The sequence below is a fragment of the Carassius auratus genome, chromosome 21 (assembly GCF_003368295.1).
Source record: "Carassius auratus strain Wakin chromosome 21, ASM336829v1, whole genome shotgun sequence".
NCBI classification, from domain to species: domain Eukaryota; kingdom Metazoa; phylum Chordata; class Actinopteri; order Cypriniformes; family Cyprinidae; genus Carassius; species Carassius auratus.
This window is the reverse complement of record NC_039263.1, coordinates 17,089,726-17,104,864: the sequence shown is the minus strand read 5'-3', so window position 1 is coordinate 17,104,864 and position 15,139 is coordinate 17,089,726. Positions and strand designations below refer to the sequence as shown.

Below are 15,139 nucleotides of genomic sequence, written 5' to 3'. Positions count from 1 at the left end.
CTGCTGCAAAGCTTGCAGGACAGAGCTCTGCGGTTCTTTTCAGCAAGATTGGCAGCATTGTCTAGCAAACTGCCAAAACCTATAGTGATGCACGGTGAGCTGGAGGAAACAGCCCATTGTAAATTTAATTTCCCTTCACTGTATGACTAGCAGTGTGACATTCCATCACCAGCCAATGCACTGTGAGCTTCAAGGAAACTTGTCTCCCCGCAAAAAAAATAAAACAAGCAGTAGTTTTTCCTGACACCCGAACTTTTTTTAAAAAGTAACATTTTTCAAACCGCGGGAGAGAGTATAGGATCAATGATCCTGTTTTACTTCAAGACTCACCACTGCACATGGGAAACAGTGTAGAAGTACAGTGGACATCAAACTGGCAGCAGGAGCACAAGTCAGATTTCACTTATTCTCTGGGGTATTACGCCTCCTGGTGGTGGATCAAAAATAAACTGATCAAATGGTTAGACCACAGTGAAGAGTTAACGGTTTAAAAATATTTAGATTTAGGTCCTTTATTCAAGAACTCTGTTTGAGAAATTCAAAACGATTACTTTTCTCTCTTAAATGTTTCTTAACCATCATGTCCATATATGTAGACATTCACACACATACAGTTCAGAAGTCTGGGGTCTAAAAGATCTTTATTTTACTCACCAAGGCTGCATTAGTTTGCCCAATATGGTAAAAACAATACAGTAGTGTAATGGACTTTAACAAATCCTAATGCATTTTTAATATAAAACAATTTTCACAATAGCAAAGTTAGATTTCCAGCAGCCATCACTCGTCTTCAATGTCACATGATCCTTCATGACTATGATTAGCTTCACAAGAAACAAAATTACTGATTTGCTTAGTGGAAACTGAAACCATCAGGACATAAAGTGTTCAAAAGAACAGCATTAAGGTGTCCTTTGCAAAATGAGATGTTTGCAGACCCCTAACTTTTGAAGAATAGTGCATGTATATACACATTTTATTGCATCAAATCTATGCAGATGGTTTTAATTTTGGTTTAATTCAGATTACAAATTATTCAGTTTAAAATCACTGGCATCTAGTTTAACACCCCATAAATCTTCTGGCTAATAAAAGCAATTGTCATTATGCAAGTCTACATTTTAATATGCTTAACGTATTTAGGCAATAAAGTATTCACTCAGCTTCAATATGCCTTAACAGAATGCTTTATTTTAGAACATATTACTCTATCCTCTTAAAATAGTAAAGTCAAACAAGTGCAAAAAATACAGAAGTACACACAAGATGTAAACTGCAGTAAAAGCAAAGAACCAACTTTATGCATGCTTTATTTTCATTTTAAGTGCACATTGCCCATTTCAGAGTTACAAACATGGCTTGCAGAACAGTTTGATCCTCACTCTGTACCTCCAGAGGAGCTCTAGGCCAGTGCAGGGAAATCTTCTGGATCATCTGGGTTTGGAGCCTTAGGAAACGCCAAGACATGATTTAGCCTCAAACCACCACAGGCACAGTTTCTCACAGCATGAACACCGATCTCGCTTGTAAAGCACCTTCAACTAAAACTCTTGCATTTCACAGGACTGTGTTGTCTGGGCATGGGCAATTTATGATGCAACCAATACAACTAACTTACAGATTCAAGCTTTTGTGGAGATCTTAGGGAGGGCATGGATGGAGCCCCACGGCCACGACCACCCCGTCCTCCTCTCCCACCACGAGAGGGCCGAGCCAGGCTGCCAAAGTTGATCTCCAGTTGACAAGTGATGTCATTGGTCGGGCGGCGGAAAACCATATCCTCATCATCCAAGCCATTATGATGTTTCTAGAACAAGAACAGCAGTTGTAAGAGTGAATTTGTATCCAACAGGCTCTAAATGCCAAGAATGAGACTCCTCACCTCAAGGAATTTGGACTTATGGATGACCACGGCCTTGGACAGCACAGAGGCATCTGCCTTACGGATATTCAGCTCCACCTTTGGCCTGCTCTGCTCCTGTAGGGCTTTCCACTCATCCAATGTCATCTCTAGGGCAACCTCAATCACTTTCTCAGTCTCGGATGGTCTGAAAGGGGAGCAATTGTACATTTACATCCATTATGAACTATAAAAGGAAGCTCAAATTCAAAAAGTCATCAAATAACCATATTCACTGTCAAGCATCAGCTGCGTTACAAGATATTTCCTGCAGCTGTGAGAGACGGACCTGTTTTCTCCATCAGCCTCAACTACCTCTTGGGTCTCCTCATTTTCAACGACCTCTTCACTAGGTGACCCCTCTTCAATTTCACTACAGGACAGAAGAAAAATTAAAACCATTTTAAAATGGGGTGGGGGGGAAAACAAAGTGAGAAAATAAATTCCAACCTGACATATACCATATATACACATAATACACATATATATAAAAAAGGCGTAAACCTCATATGGTCTCTCATCGAGCCCCAGTTGCGGGATCCACTGCCGCTGCGCTTCTCTTCTGATCGGACACTCCTGATTTATAAGATGATTGTGTGTATGAAAACTTCTAAACTCAAATCTGTTCATTTACAGACTTTCAACCAGTTACTTACAACCCCAAAGTGAAAGACATTGCAAAAAAAAAAAAAAAAAAATTGCAATTAATCATGTAAACATTTACGATGTCGATTACTTAACCAAAAGATTAATGTAATAGTTTTTCTAAAAATGATACCTTTAATGATTACCCTTACATTTACACTTTGCATTTATTTTCAAATTAACATTTAAAAGGTACACTTTATATTTCAGTATCATGTTTACTTCTGTATGTGGGTGTTAAATTACATGTGATAACCAATATAAAGTTTGGGCCCTAAATCAACTCCAGTTTGACCACTGCATAAAGTTATGAGTCCCAGCTCACGTTCGGTCACTGCCACTGTGTCTCTCAAACTCTCTCTTTCCCCTCTGGTCAAATCCATCACTGGATCTCGGATATCCTGGGCCTCGGGCTCCTCGTCCTCTTCCTGTACCTCTTCCTCTGACAGGCCTGTCCAGCACATCCACAGGCCTGCACACAGATGAAGACAGATCTTCAGGCATGCAAAATAAATTCAGGAAGATGAATAAAAAATAAAGCCATTTATTAACCGGTATTAAGAGACGTTTACCTCTCAACAGAGAAACTGAGGGGGGTGTCGGCGTCGCTGAATTTGCGCTCAAAAGTCACGCGTCTCTCTATTCGCTCCTCAACCTCTCCACGAGCAAGACAGACTTGGCCTAGAAATATGGACCGTCACCGAATACAAGCCACACACAAAACGTGAACACTTTAAAAGCTTAAAACTTCAGTAACCAGAGTACCTTCCATTTAGACTCATAATATCTTCCAGAGGTTAACTAAATTAGTCGGTAATTTATTAAAAGTAAGGCTTGCGTCGAATAAAATCAGCACGTCCTTCACTTAACTTACCTTGTTCTCCCCCGCCAACGGGAAGAACGATTTTCCTGTCCCTTTGGGACTCTTTCTTTCCAGATTTAATCGTGGTTGAGGTTTTCTTTGGCTCCTCTTTCTTCTTCTTCTGTTTCTTCTCTACCCCTGCCGCGTATAAGATGTCGAAAGGGTCGGATTCGTCGTTCAGCAGTCGGCCGAAACGATTAGCAACGGCGCATCCGTATTCTTCATCAGGCATCTCCTCTAACGTTACTAACTCCTTCATTTTTATCGATTACCGCAAGGGAAATGAAATAACCGAGTTGCTGTCATCGAAGAACTACAAATACAGCAGAACTAAACTCTGTTTATCTCCCAAAGAGAACAAAAGATTGAAATCTAAGGTTAGCTCGTAAGCACAAATTAACGTAGCGTCAGATGTGACGTTCTGTTAATTGAATTCAGGTTCATATGTAAGCAATTAGTCTCCGCCCCGGAAGTCAGCTTTTAGTTTCCAGCAGAGCCGTTGAGAAGCAACATTATTTACGCTTCCGGACTATTCTTTTGCTATTTTTTTTTTTGTGACTGGAAATGTGAACCAGATTAAAACTATTAATCTACTATCATTCTTCTTCAAAGAAAATTTTTTGTTTATACATTCATGCTTCTTCTGCAGATGTGTATGACTGCTTCATATACTATTCATACAAAAAATTTCATAAAGCAGTACAATATGCAAAAATAAATATATATATATATATATATATATATATATATATATATATATATATATATATATATATATATATAAATAAAACTCAAAGGTTTTAGATCAAGCAAACTTTAGAGATAACCAAAGAATATTTTTAAGGGTGTTTAAAGTTATTTCAAAGTAGAGATTAAATACACACACACACACATATATATATATATATATATAAACTTGACTTGCAGTAATCAGTCTGTGAAGCACACACAGGTTTGTGGCACATTACAGGCACCAAAAAACACTATTTAAACATGCCTATTAATCATTTTAAAATATATTTAATGGTGGAAAAAAGACACAAGTAGTTCATCATGATGTTTTTATTGCTGTAGTCTTGGTTTGAAAATATAATTGTTTACACAATTAAAAATACAGAAGCACACACACCTCTGATTTCATTCGGCTTGCCAAATAAGACTACAGATCATTAGCTATCAACATAATGCTATGCATTACAGAAACTATTTCAAACAAACCTGAAAAAAAAAGATGCAGTGTTTAATTCAGTGTAACCTTTGGTTTTGCGAATATGTCAGAATTTACATGGCATATTTACATTTATGTTGTTTAAGATTTCTATGATCCACAAACTTCTTCCCACAGCTCTCACAACTGAACGACTTCAGACCAGTGTGCACTCGCTGATGGGTCCTCAGATGCACAGCCTGACTGAACGTTTTACCACAAACATCACAACCAAAAGGTCTCTCCCCTGTATGGATTCTCATGTGCATCTGAATACTGCTGGAATACCCAAACCTCTTTCCACAAACCATGCAACTATACGGCTTTTCCTTCGTGTGAACCCTCTGGTGTACTGTAAGGGCGGCTTGTGAGTAGAACTTCTTCTGACAATGATCGCAACTGAACTTCTTCAACAAAGGACTGACCAGTCGCGCGTGATGTTTCTCTCCTGTATGTACAAGCATGTGCTGATTAAGAGAACTGGGGAATATGAAGGCCTTATTACAGATCGAACACACACAATCCCTTCTTCCTGCGTGAATAATTCGCTTGTGCCTTTTCATGTAGTCTGAACTGGTAAATCCCTTACCGCAAACGTCACAAAGAAACGGTTTGCTTGAAGTGTGTTTGTGCATGTGCATCTTCAGGGCATACGCTGTAGTGTACCTTTTCAAACATATCGGACAGCCGTACAACTTCACTCCTGTGTGACCGGCTTTGTGCCTGTTGAGGTTTCCAGAGGTGGCGAACTTCTTATCGCATACGTCGCAAGCGTATCGCTTTTCCCTTGTGTGCACAAGCATATGAGCTTGCAGATGTTTGCGAGCACCGAACCGCTTGTCGCAGAGTTCGCACGGATATTCGTAGGTTTTCTCGATGTGACTCTTTTGGTGATTTTTCAAATATCGCTCGCAGCTATAAAAATCGCCACATATCTCGCAACAGTAGGGCTTCTCGCCAGTGTGCAGTGTTTGGTGGTCAAGCATGTTTTGTTTTATTTTGAACTGCTTGTCACATACGGGACAGTTGTAGAGCATTTCAACTGCTTTGCATCTGTGTCTGCCGAAAGAACGCTTGCCGGGAAAAACCTTCTGACAATTTGGGCAAGTAACCGTTTTTTCTGCCGTATGAAGACGCCTGTGCTTTTCCAGGGAGGCCTGAAATACAAAAGACTTGGAACATATCTCACATTTGAATAGCTGGGCTCCAGTGTGCATCGCTACGTGTCTGATGAGGCAGCTTCTCATAGTAAAGCGCTTCTCGCAATGCGAACATTTGTAATGTTTCACATGAGCCCGAACGTGGTTAATGAACTTCCACCTCAGTTCAAAACACTTGCCGCATGTTTTGCATCGGAACAAACCATCATTCGACTGTTTTATCATATCCGTGTTAGCTGTGGTGTTGGGCTGGTTGTCTGTGTTTTCGATGTTAATATTTAAACCTTGCACAAATGATTCGGTTACATACTGACTGCTTTCCAAAACAGCACAAGATATGTCTTCGCTGTCCAAGTTACTTTGGAGAATTTCTGTGAAGGAAGAACACGGAGTACATTTAAGACAAACAGACTTATTAAAAATTTAAATAATTATACTTAAATATAAATATAGTTAATTATGGGTGCACCCAGTAATTCTTCACTCATTGCATTTTACATTTATTAACAATAAAAAAAACTTTTATTTAAAAGACTACATGAAATGAAAATTAATACATTAATAATACTACAAGGAAATATATTTTAAATAAATGCTGTTTTGTTAACTTTCCATTTACCAAAACTCCTGAAAAATCAAAAGTATTGAGCAGCACAACCATTTCTAACATAAAAATTAAAAACATTCCTTACACCAAATCAGCAAACTAGAATGATTTCTAAAGGATCATGTGACACTGATCATGGTTGCTGCTGAAAATTCAGCTTTGCATTACAGGAATAAACTATTTATTATTTTTAATAAATAAATAAAATATATATTCTGTATTTTCCGGACTATAAGTCGCACTTTTTTTTCATAGTTTGGCTGGTCCTGCAACTTATAGTCGGGTGCGACTTATCAAAATTAATTTGATTTTAAATTAATTTACAGCTGCGAGAGGGCGCTCTATGCTGCTCAGTGCTCCTGTAGTCTACACTGAAAACATAGAGCGCCCTCTCGCAGCTGTAGACGGTAATGCTTTCTCTTGGTTCTAAATAAATGTAACTTATAGTCCGGAAAAATACGATCGATATATATATTATATATATATATATATATAAAGACCCCAAACATTTAATGGTTCTAATTATTTATTCAGTATTTGTAATAAAAACAAATTTATTTTACTACTCTTGACATAGATTAATCAAGATACTGTATTTACACTCATTTTGTCAGTATACGGTCCAGTATACTATCATATTGTACTGAAAAAAAAAATGCATTTGAAATCATGCCTTACCGTGTGTAGTGACCTCTAGTGTTTCCAGAGATGTACTTACAGCATCACAGGTTTCAAGCTGCACAATGAATTCTTCTTCATTCAGAGTGGCTTCGAACTCAATACTCAGTTCTGGAGACGTGTGAAATCTCTGGTGCTTCATCAAGCATTTCATCATTTTGAAAGTATTGCCACATGTCAAACAATTGAAAGGTCTGTCTTTGTGTAAAGCATTGTGAATGTTTAACAGGGCCATGTCACTGAAAGATACTCCACAGGACTCACAAATGAATGGCTTCTGTCTCTCCTCAGCAGCTACGTTTGTGCTCGTGGAAGGCAGGCTTTCACTCAAACTTAAACTGCTTGCCAGAATATCAGTGGGTCTAGATGACAGCTGATGGTACTGAGTATTTGCTGCTTGTACAGAGTTTTCATGATGTTCAGATTCCATTACATAATCCTTGTTCTGTTCAGGCTCAAGAAGCACATTATTTTCTGGCTCAGATGCGGCTGCTTGATCCTCTGTGAGAATATAATGAGAAAAAAATGTTTTGTTTGTATTTAAATATCATATTGAAAAACTTAAATTCATAATATAAAAAATATCATGATAAAATAATATTAATAATAAGAAGGAATAAACTAAGTTCTCAAAACGTAAAGGTATATGGAGTAAACAATGAGTTGTATCAGCAACAGTTCAAAGTTTAAAAAAAACAACTTCGATCTGATCTACATTACTTTTTAATTCATTTTACAAAAGCAAGTATGTCTAGATACATTAATTGAGCAGGAAAATTACATAAGTCTTGTTTTCTGTGAAGATGATAAAAAATAAAATTAAGTTTATTATAAAGAGAAGAATAAATATCTGCCAATGGGCTCAGAAAAATCTACTTAGTTAGAAGGGAAAACAAGTTTTCATATACAGCATTGACAGATATTTGTTTTAATCATAAACTCACATAATTTTGATACATTTTCTAAGACCTTATTTTTCATTTGGATTGCAAGTATCGGTAAATGTTTCAGAAATTTGTATTGGCAAATAAAACAGAACTATTTTTATTATTTGTTGCAATGCATTTAATTAAAAACATTAAACGTCACCGTTTTATGAATTTAAGGATTTCTGCTCTGATTTGAAACCATTTTAAGGCCTGTTAAAGACCAGAACAAACCCTGTATGAATTATGGAAATATTTACCGGGTAATAAAGCTTTTTGTCATTATTTACTCACCTGTTCAAAACTGAATGAGTTTCTTCTGTTGAACATAGCAGAATTTTGAAGAATGTTTTTAACCAAACAGTTTCTGGTTCCCATTGATTCCCACAGTATAGAAAAAACACCTAGGAAGTCAATAGGGACCATAAACTGTTTGGATACCCACATTATTCAAAACACCTTCTTTTATGCTCCGCAGAAGAAAGAAACGCAAACAGGTTTGGAACGATCCATTTTTAGGTGAACTATCCCTTTAACAAAATATACCTGAACAGCCAAGACATGTACCAAATATTTGAGTGAATGCTCAGGTTTGTATTTGAGTTGGTGATTAAACATTTAATGTACCATTTAGCTTATCTTGCTTTGAGAGCCGACACTTTGCTGTAGCGTCCAGTACTTGAGCTGAGATGCGATCATGAATCAGTTTAACCATCGTCTCTACTGTGGCTTTACTCAACAGCTCCATGAACACAGCAAACTCCTTCTGAAACACAAAAGAGATCAAGATATAGCCTGTTACAATTAACAGTGTGTCAAAAATAAGTTTGATTATAAATTCACCCACATTGTCTTAATAATCTGGTATTAGAATTTAAGACTTACAATCATTACTCTGGTTTGTATGCACTAAAATTTGACTTCTTCAGACAACATATTACAAGTTATCTGCATTATAATGTGTTTTAAAGATTCCTAAAGAACTGCAATGCTGTCTTTCGCTCTCAGTGTTCTGACTAAAACAAGAAAGGACAAACACATTTAGAGACATTCAACTGTTTTGAGTGTGATCTCCTGCTCCCATTTCCTCATAAAATGTGAAATAACAATCACTCAAAACATGAAAATAATGCCACACATTATTTAAATCGCGAACTCTGAAACGTAATAATCTCTGGTTCTGGAAATGCTAAAGTTGTGGGCCATGTTTCTGTAAGAATCAATGCGAACTGACTTCAAAAACAAATGGGAATTTAAAATAACGATACAAAAAATATGGATAACCATAATTTGATCATCAACAGCTTATTGGGAAACAGAAGGCAGTTGCAGGGTTAACAGGTTCATTATATTTATAATATAATTACATTCAATATGCACTTTTTAAATATACACGGTGCACTCAAGGCAGTTATAAATACCATGTAAACAACTGTCGACAAACGTGTTATGAACAGGAATGGAGACGCTTTCTTTCCTCTACTCTAGAACTTACAGTTTTGGCTTGATTGGCCTGTTTAAGTCTGTTTTTGTTCACTGCAGTGCTCTTGTTGCGCTTCCACTCCTCAGATAAGACAGTCGTGAAGTCGGAGAGATGTTTGCTCAACTCCGACACGACACTTTCAACTAACACCCCCATAACGGAGGACAGTAACTCGTGAAATACTGCCGTCATGCTCAGGGATGATTACTCGACACCTCCCTCTAAAAAAAAACTACTTGCTACCTCATTACATACAAAGTCGCAGGTTAAAAAGTATACTAGCTAGCCATTCGCTTGTTTGTGGCGGGTGAACAAACGGAAGGAATTATTTTCTTCTACAATAAAATCTTCGAATACAGTGTGAATTGTAAAGACAGTACTGCCACCTAGAGGTTTGGAGTGATTAGTGCGTCCTGCGCCACTTGAAAACGCAGGGTATTTACTTTTTCTTTTCTTTTTTTATAAATATTATAAATTATTTATATTAGCATCTTTTTTATCCCTAGAAAACTTTGTGAATTTGTGGGATAATAGCAAATAACAATTATTAAGAAATTCTATTCTAATTATTGTTGTGACAGAAAATCTAAACCTTATTAAGAAAAGGTATTTAACTTTTTTTTTTCTTACATTTTTTGTGTGGACACAAAGAAGGGACAAAGAAATTCCTAATTTTTTTATGCATGCAAAAATCTTAAGAAAATTGTAAAATCAAAAATAGGAGATGAATTTATTAAATGAATAAATAAATACAGCTAATAATATTTTGTGTAAATCTGACAAATTACATAAACATGGTAGCCATCCAGGAATTTTTACTTTATTGGGTATACACAAAATTAGCTTTTTGTCAAAAACTATAATAAAATTTAACAGTTAAACAAAACAAATATTAAAATGAAATATGCGACTTCTCTTCTGAATCACAATACAATTAACAAAATGTTAATTCCATAAATCCCATAAAATGTAGGACCAATAATGACCTCTGACAAATTTGATTATTTTATATTTATGTTCCACAGAGTCATTTGTTCCGTTATGGGTTATATTGTATTCATAGAGGCAAAGCTCAAATATCTGTAGCGTCCGTCTCAGCTGCTTGGCTCTCAAGTTGAGGGCTCTGAGGAACAGGACTTTTCACAGCAGGAGTGTATGTAATGGGAATCACTCTCTCGTTGCTCACAGCATTGGCTTCTTTTGGTGCTTGTATCTGTAGTTGGCCATTATTTAAAGAACAGGTCACCATTTCAGGATTCACACCTTCAGGAAGGTTAAACTCCTGTCTGAATTCTTGGCATCTGTACGAGAACGCTCCTTTCCCGTCGTCTTGCTTCTTCTCTGTCTTGCCGCTCACCCGCAACTTCCTGCCCACTTGTTTGACAGACAGGTCCTCTGGAGTGAAATCCTTTGTATCTAGTGTCAGTGCATATTGGCTTCCTTCCTTTTGGAGCTGGAATGAGATGGGTTTGAATGTCGTCATGGGTGGAACATGGTCAATCTCGTCGAATATCCTTTGGTGCAGGCGTTCCATGAACTCCAGGTTTTGCCTCATCTCCTGCATGTGTCTCATCATTTCTTTCTCGATCTGAAAGAACAGAGGTCTGGTCTCTGGCCACAGACTGCGCACTGGCCAGTGGAAGTCCATGAATGGGCTGAGGTGAGGCTGAAATGTGCTTGGGCAAAGCATCTTTGGTGGATTTTCGGTGCTGTGTTGAGCTGGTCGGGTTCTTCTGTGCTTCTGTCCCAGTGAACAAGACCTGAGGCTTTTATACACTGCCCTGGAACATTCCAGTAATGCTCCACTATTAGCACTGGGGTGTGTGTCAGCCTGTTGAAGAGCTGCTATGACTGAGCACATGCTGTCATGTTCCAAAACAAGTCAGCTGTATTTTCCATCTGTTAAATACCAGAGATGTACATCATTGTTCTATTTCCAGTGACCACTCTAATGGGTCTCCATAACATTCTATTAAGGGAAGAGGTTAATGCGAGAGGATGATACAAGGTTTTCCTAGCATATAGCAACATAACATATTAAAAATAAAAAAGTAATCATGGTTACTGTGAGAAATGGCCTATAGTTCAATGTCACATCAGAGCATATTTTCTTTGTGCATCAGAACCTTCTATATACTTTGTCTGCTGTGTTTAAATTTAACATAGAAGCGTTCCAACACATTTTCTGATCCTGCAGGTTTCTGAACGTGACACACTGACACGTGTGTTGGCAGTGCCAGTTCCTAAATATCTTTTTAGGAAGTATGATGGAATTCATGACCACAACCTGTCTTGTCTAATTTTTGTGATTATAGTTTGGTTTCAAAGAAATGCACAGCTGTTACTATTTCCTTAAATGACAATATATGATACATCGAAATGGAAATGGGCAGCTGGCAAAACTAATTTCTTTCTGAATCTAAAAAATATAATAATATAATAACTAACTAACTAACTAACTAAATAAAAACTGACTGACTGTATCTGGAATAATTACAGCCTACTTTAAAAAATATTTTAGTGAACTGTTTATTAAAGGATGAATAATAATAATAATAATAGTAGTAGCCTAATAAAATAATAATAAATAAGGAGATGTCACAGTGTAAAACTAAATATTATTGTTGTTGTTCATGAGGATGATGATGATGATAATGATAAACCTAACAAATTAATACATGAATGAATGAACGTATGTATGAATAACTGAATGATTTATATTAATTGAGAGACAGTATGGAATATTCAGTCTTTAAAGTTACATAAAAAACACACACATTTGTCACACTGAGGGAATATTTAAGTGAACTGCTAAAATTGTTAAGTTTTTTATTTATTTGTTTTATTAAATTTTATTAGTAGCATTTTTTTTCTTTAAAAATAGTGAAATACATCCACAGAAGTGGATGGACGTGTGTGTACACTGTAGCCTACTGACAGCAGGGAGAATCAAATCAGAGCAGATCGGAGAAAGACTTTCTCTCCAGAAGAGATCCGTTCAAACATGGTTCCTCCCGTTCAAGTCTCCCCGCTCATCAAGGTACAGCTTCTATTAGGAATATGCCTCTCAAACTATGTTTCATATTCAGAAACATGCTCTATACGTGTTAGTTTATATCAGCGACCTTCATTTATCCTCAGCAAATAGCTCTTTGCTAGCGCTAATGTTTTAGCTTAGCCTAGCCGAGCGTAGCCGGTGTATGAGCTAATGGTGTTAGCCTGCTAGCCTGTCCACAGATCTGCAAGGTCAGTACGTTATGTGTAGCGTTACATGATATGTGTGCATAGAAAACAGCGAATGACCTGTCAAGTGTGAATTAATATTACTGACTAAACTTGTAACGTACATCGTACCGTGGTAGGGTGAATTTATGAAAGTATAACTTCCTGTCTCTAAATTAAAATGGTGATACACAGTGTATACTTACTACAGTAAGTTACATAAAAGCTGTATATTTGAAAACATTTTGTTTAAATGTGAATTATATGAATTATTATATCACGTCCAGTACCCATTAAAAGAATGTGATTGGCATGCTGTTCAAAACTTTGACCTAACTGTATTTCTACATACTTGAATGTTTTACTGAATGAATTTTTAGTCATATGCAGTAAAGAAATAGATTAATAAAATAAGGGAGTTGCTTGTGAAGTCTTGACAAGCTCACAGTCAACAAACCTGCTGTTTTCTCTGATTTCAGACAGCAAGATGGTCAGCCTTGCTAATTGGATTAATTTATGGGAAGCAAAGATATGGTAAGCGTTTATGTACTTTTTACGTTGTGGTTTAAAACTAAATTTAATTCAGTTATATTTTGTATTGGGATGCCTTTTGTGCCTCTGTTAATTGTCTTTCTATGGTGTCAATCTGCTCTCCAGATTATCTGAAGCCCATTGCTGCTGAAGAAAGGAGGATTGAGGAGGAAGAGAAGAAACTCAGGGAAGAGCAGGAGCGTATTTACAAACAGCTTTCTGAAGGTCTGTAACCCCTATCTATCTCTTTCTCAGTCTATACACATTACTCTACAATATAACACGAATAAAATATAACAAAATGTATCATATGATGTTGCAAAAACCCTGTTCCACCTGACTTTGTGTCAAACTACGGACATTTTATATTAAACAATAGACGGTAGATACAGTAATGTTGAAATGGCATCTGGCGAAAGAAATAAGTTCCTTTTTTATTTTGTGATATATTAACAGCGTCTCATGATGTTGCAGATTTCTCCTATGTGAAGTTTAACTTTGGGTTTGAAGTTATTCAAGGAAGATATTCACTCAAACAATTTCAAAGAAGTGTTATTTTTGGAAAGGGAATTTCTGGGGAACAGTTTACAATCTAGAGAAAGTTCTCAAGGTTCATTGTACACATATTTAGTAGTGATACAGGGTGTTACTTTACCACAAATATTTCAAAATGTGAAAATATATCACTACTATTTTTTATTTATTTTTTATATCTCCACAGCAAACTCTGACACCATTCTGAAGTAAATCTCCGTGATGTATCCATTCCAGCACCAAGTGAAATGACTCACAATAAACCTTTTTTATTTTCAATAAAGACAGAAGGTAAAAATGTTCTTGTTTGTTTTCTTATGCCTCATTGCCATTATTCAGGTAAATTAGATTATATGCATCAAGGGTATGTCTGCATACCCTTTCAGCAAGAAAATCAAATTTTCATTTGATTGGATTATATTTATATGCTCTTTGCACATGCGACAAACCAAGATCATTCTCCGAGAATGTGTTGTAGACTGTTTTGTCTTTTCTCTAATGCCGTGGTATAGTGGGAGGACGGTTGTATAACCCCACCATGGTTTAGCATAAATCCCAGGATTTAGGTCAAGCCATTACAGCACAAGTGCTGATTTTGCACAAACGCGTGGCAGCTACTTAGCTGTGGTGCTACACTTCATTAACTGTTTTAATAAGCAAGATACATTTTGTTTCACATCTCTGCTTTCCTTCGTTTATACATGACCCTTTTTCAAAGTTTATCTAAAAACCCCAAACTGATATGACTTTTACAGAGACAAAAATACTGGAAGAACTCCTGTAAGAATATTGTCAGAGGATTTATTGGGAAATGGAATGTGTAGGGATGGTCAGATAACCTTTGCAGACCTAGTTATCTAGGAAGGGAAGGGTGGAAACTGCTGATAGTTCTCATGGGATAAGAAGCTTTCTTATCGAGTGACTCATTGAGCAGATATGTGAGGAGAATCCAATCCTTTTGAGTCCCAAATTAATATTGTTATTGCTTTAATACACTTTTTGAAAGAAGTCTCTTTTGCTCACAAAAGAGCTGCATTTCTTTGATCAAAAATACAGTAAAAACTGTAATACTGTAAAATATTAGGGTTCGTTTTAGTATATTTTAAACCGTAATTTATTACTGTGTTGACAAAGCTGAATTTTCAGCATCATTACTCATCTTCAGTGTTGCATTATCCTTCAGAAAACATTCTAAAATGCAGATTTGCTGCTCGAGAAACAATATCATCAGCCTTTATGAACAGCTCTTAATATTTTTTTGGAAATGTATTATTATTTTTTCTTTGAGAAATGGAATATATGAAACTTCACTTATTTGAAATAGTCCATCTAAATACTAAGAAACACACAAAGTACATAAAAAATATATGCTTTAATTGTCATA

The 15,139-nt window shown here is 36.4% G+C and overlaps 5 protein-coding genes across 7 annotated transcripts in view; 1 reads left to right on the top strand and 4 right to left on the bottom strand.

The window, feature by feature from the left end:
* The window catches only part of LOC113038752 (mitotic-spindle organizing protein 2), a 1,160,083-nt gene that overhangs the window by 614,532 nt on the left and 530,412 nt on the right, over nt 1-15,139 (bottom strand). The gene's annotated exons all lie outside the window — the stretch shown is intronic.
* On the bottom strand, nt 1,276-3,847 carry LOC113038741 (plasminogen activator inhibitor 1 RNA-binding protein). The gene is made up of 8 exons (XM_026196376.1): nt 3,420-3,847; nt 3,118-3,226; nt 2,871-3,017; nt 2,405-2,476; nt 2,190-2,273; nt 1,883-2,048; nt 1,619-1,807; nt 1,276-1,447 (listed from the first exon to the last, which is right to left on the bottom strand). Exons 1-8 carry the CDS (start codon nt 3,664-3,666, stop codon nt 1,403-1,405), a joined length of 1,059 nt encoding a protein of 352 aa, XP_026052161.1. The 5' UTR covers nt 3,667-3,847; the 3' UTR covers nt 1,276-1,402.
* Nucleotides 4,455-9,810, bottom strand: LOC113038724 (zinc finger protein 345-like). 2 transcript variants are annotated; one of them, XM_026196354.1, is made up of 4 exons: nt 9,481-9,810; nt 8,613-8,748; nt 7,060-7,560; nt 4,455-6,145 (listed from the first exon to the last, which is right to left on the bottom strand). In XM_026196354.1, exons 1-4 carry the CDS (start codon nt 9,658-9,660, stop codon nt 4,689-4,691), a joined length of 2,274 nt encoding a protein of 757 aa, XP_026052139.1. In that variant the 5' UTR covers nt 9,661-9,810; the 3' UTR covers nt 4,455-4,688. The 2 variants fall into 2 exon arrangements, with proteins under 2 accessions (XP_026052139.1, XP_026052138.1); XM_026196353.1 differs by having other exon boundaries at nt 8,613-8,751; nt 9,481-9,809.
* On the bottom strand, nt 10,267-11,226 carry LOC113038749 (heat shock protein beta-11). The gene has a single exon (XM_026196388.1). The coding sequence runs from the start codon at nt 11,156-11,158 to the stop codon at nt 10,541-10,543; it is 618 nt and encodes a 205-aa protein (XP_026052173.1). The 5' UTR covers nt 11,159-11,226; the 3' UTR covers nt 10,267-10,540.
* On the top strand, nt 12,358-14,057 carry atp5mea (ATP synthase membrane subunit ea). The gene is made up of 4 exons (XM_026196400.1): nt 12,358-12,508; nt 13,170-13,224; nt 13,348-13,446; nt 13,943-14,057. The coding sequence occupies exons 1-4, from the start codon at nt 12,473-12,475 to the stop codon at nt 13,966-13,968; spliced, it is 216 nt and encodes a 71-aa protein (XP_026052185.1). The 5' UTR covers nt 12,358-12,472; the 3' UTR covers nt 13,969-14,057.

Coding starts and splice junctions, on each gene's coding strand:
- LOC113038749 (XM_026196388.1), bottom strand. CDS start 11,158: ATGCTTTGCCCAAGCACATTTCAGCCTCACCTCAGCCCATTCATGGAC.
- LOC113038741 (XM_026196376.1), bottom strand. CDS start 3,666: ATGAAGGAGTTAGTAACGTTAGAGGAGATGCCTGATGAAGAATACGGA. Junction 1,808..1,882: donor ATAAGTCCAAATTCCTTGAG/GTGAGGAGTCTC, acceptor TTCTTGTTCTAG/AAACATCATAATGGCTTGGA. Junction 1,448..1,618: donor CTCCACAAAAGCTTGAATCT/GTAAGTTAGTTG, acceptor GCGTTTCCTAAG/GCTCCAAACCCAGATGATCC.
- LOC113038724 (XM_026196353.1), bottom strand. CDS start 9,660: ATGACGGCAGTATTTCACGAGTTACTGTCCTCCGTTATGGGGGTGTTA. Junction 8,752..9,480: donor AGGCCAATCAAGCCAAAACT/GTAAGTTCTAGA, acceptor TTTGTGTTTCAG/AAGGAGTTTGCTGTGTTCAT. Junction 7,561..8,612: donor AAAGCAAGATAAGCTAAATG/GTACATTAAATG, acceptor ATATTCTCACAG/AGGATCAAGCAGCCGCATCT.
- atp5mea (XM_026196400.1), top strand. CDS start 12,473: ATGGTTCCTCCCGTTCAAGTCTCCCCGCTCATCAAG. Junction 12,509..13,169: donor AAGTCTCCCCGCTCATCAAG/GTACAGCTTCTA, acceptor CTCTGATTTCAG/ACAGCAAGATGGTCAGCCTT. Junction 13,447..13,942: donor TTACAAACAGCTTTCTGAAG/GTCTGTAACCCC, acceptor ATATCTCCACAG/CAAACTCTGACACCATTCTG.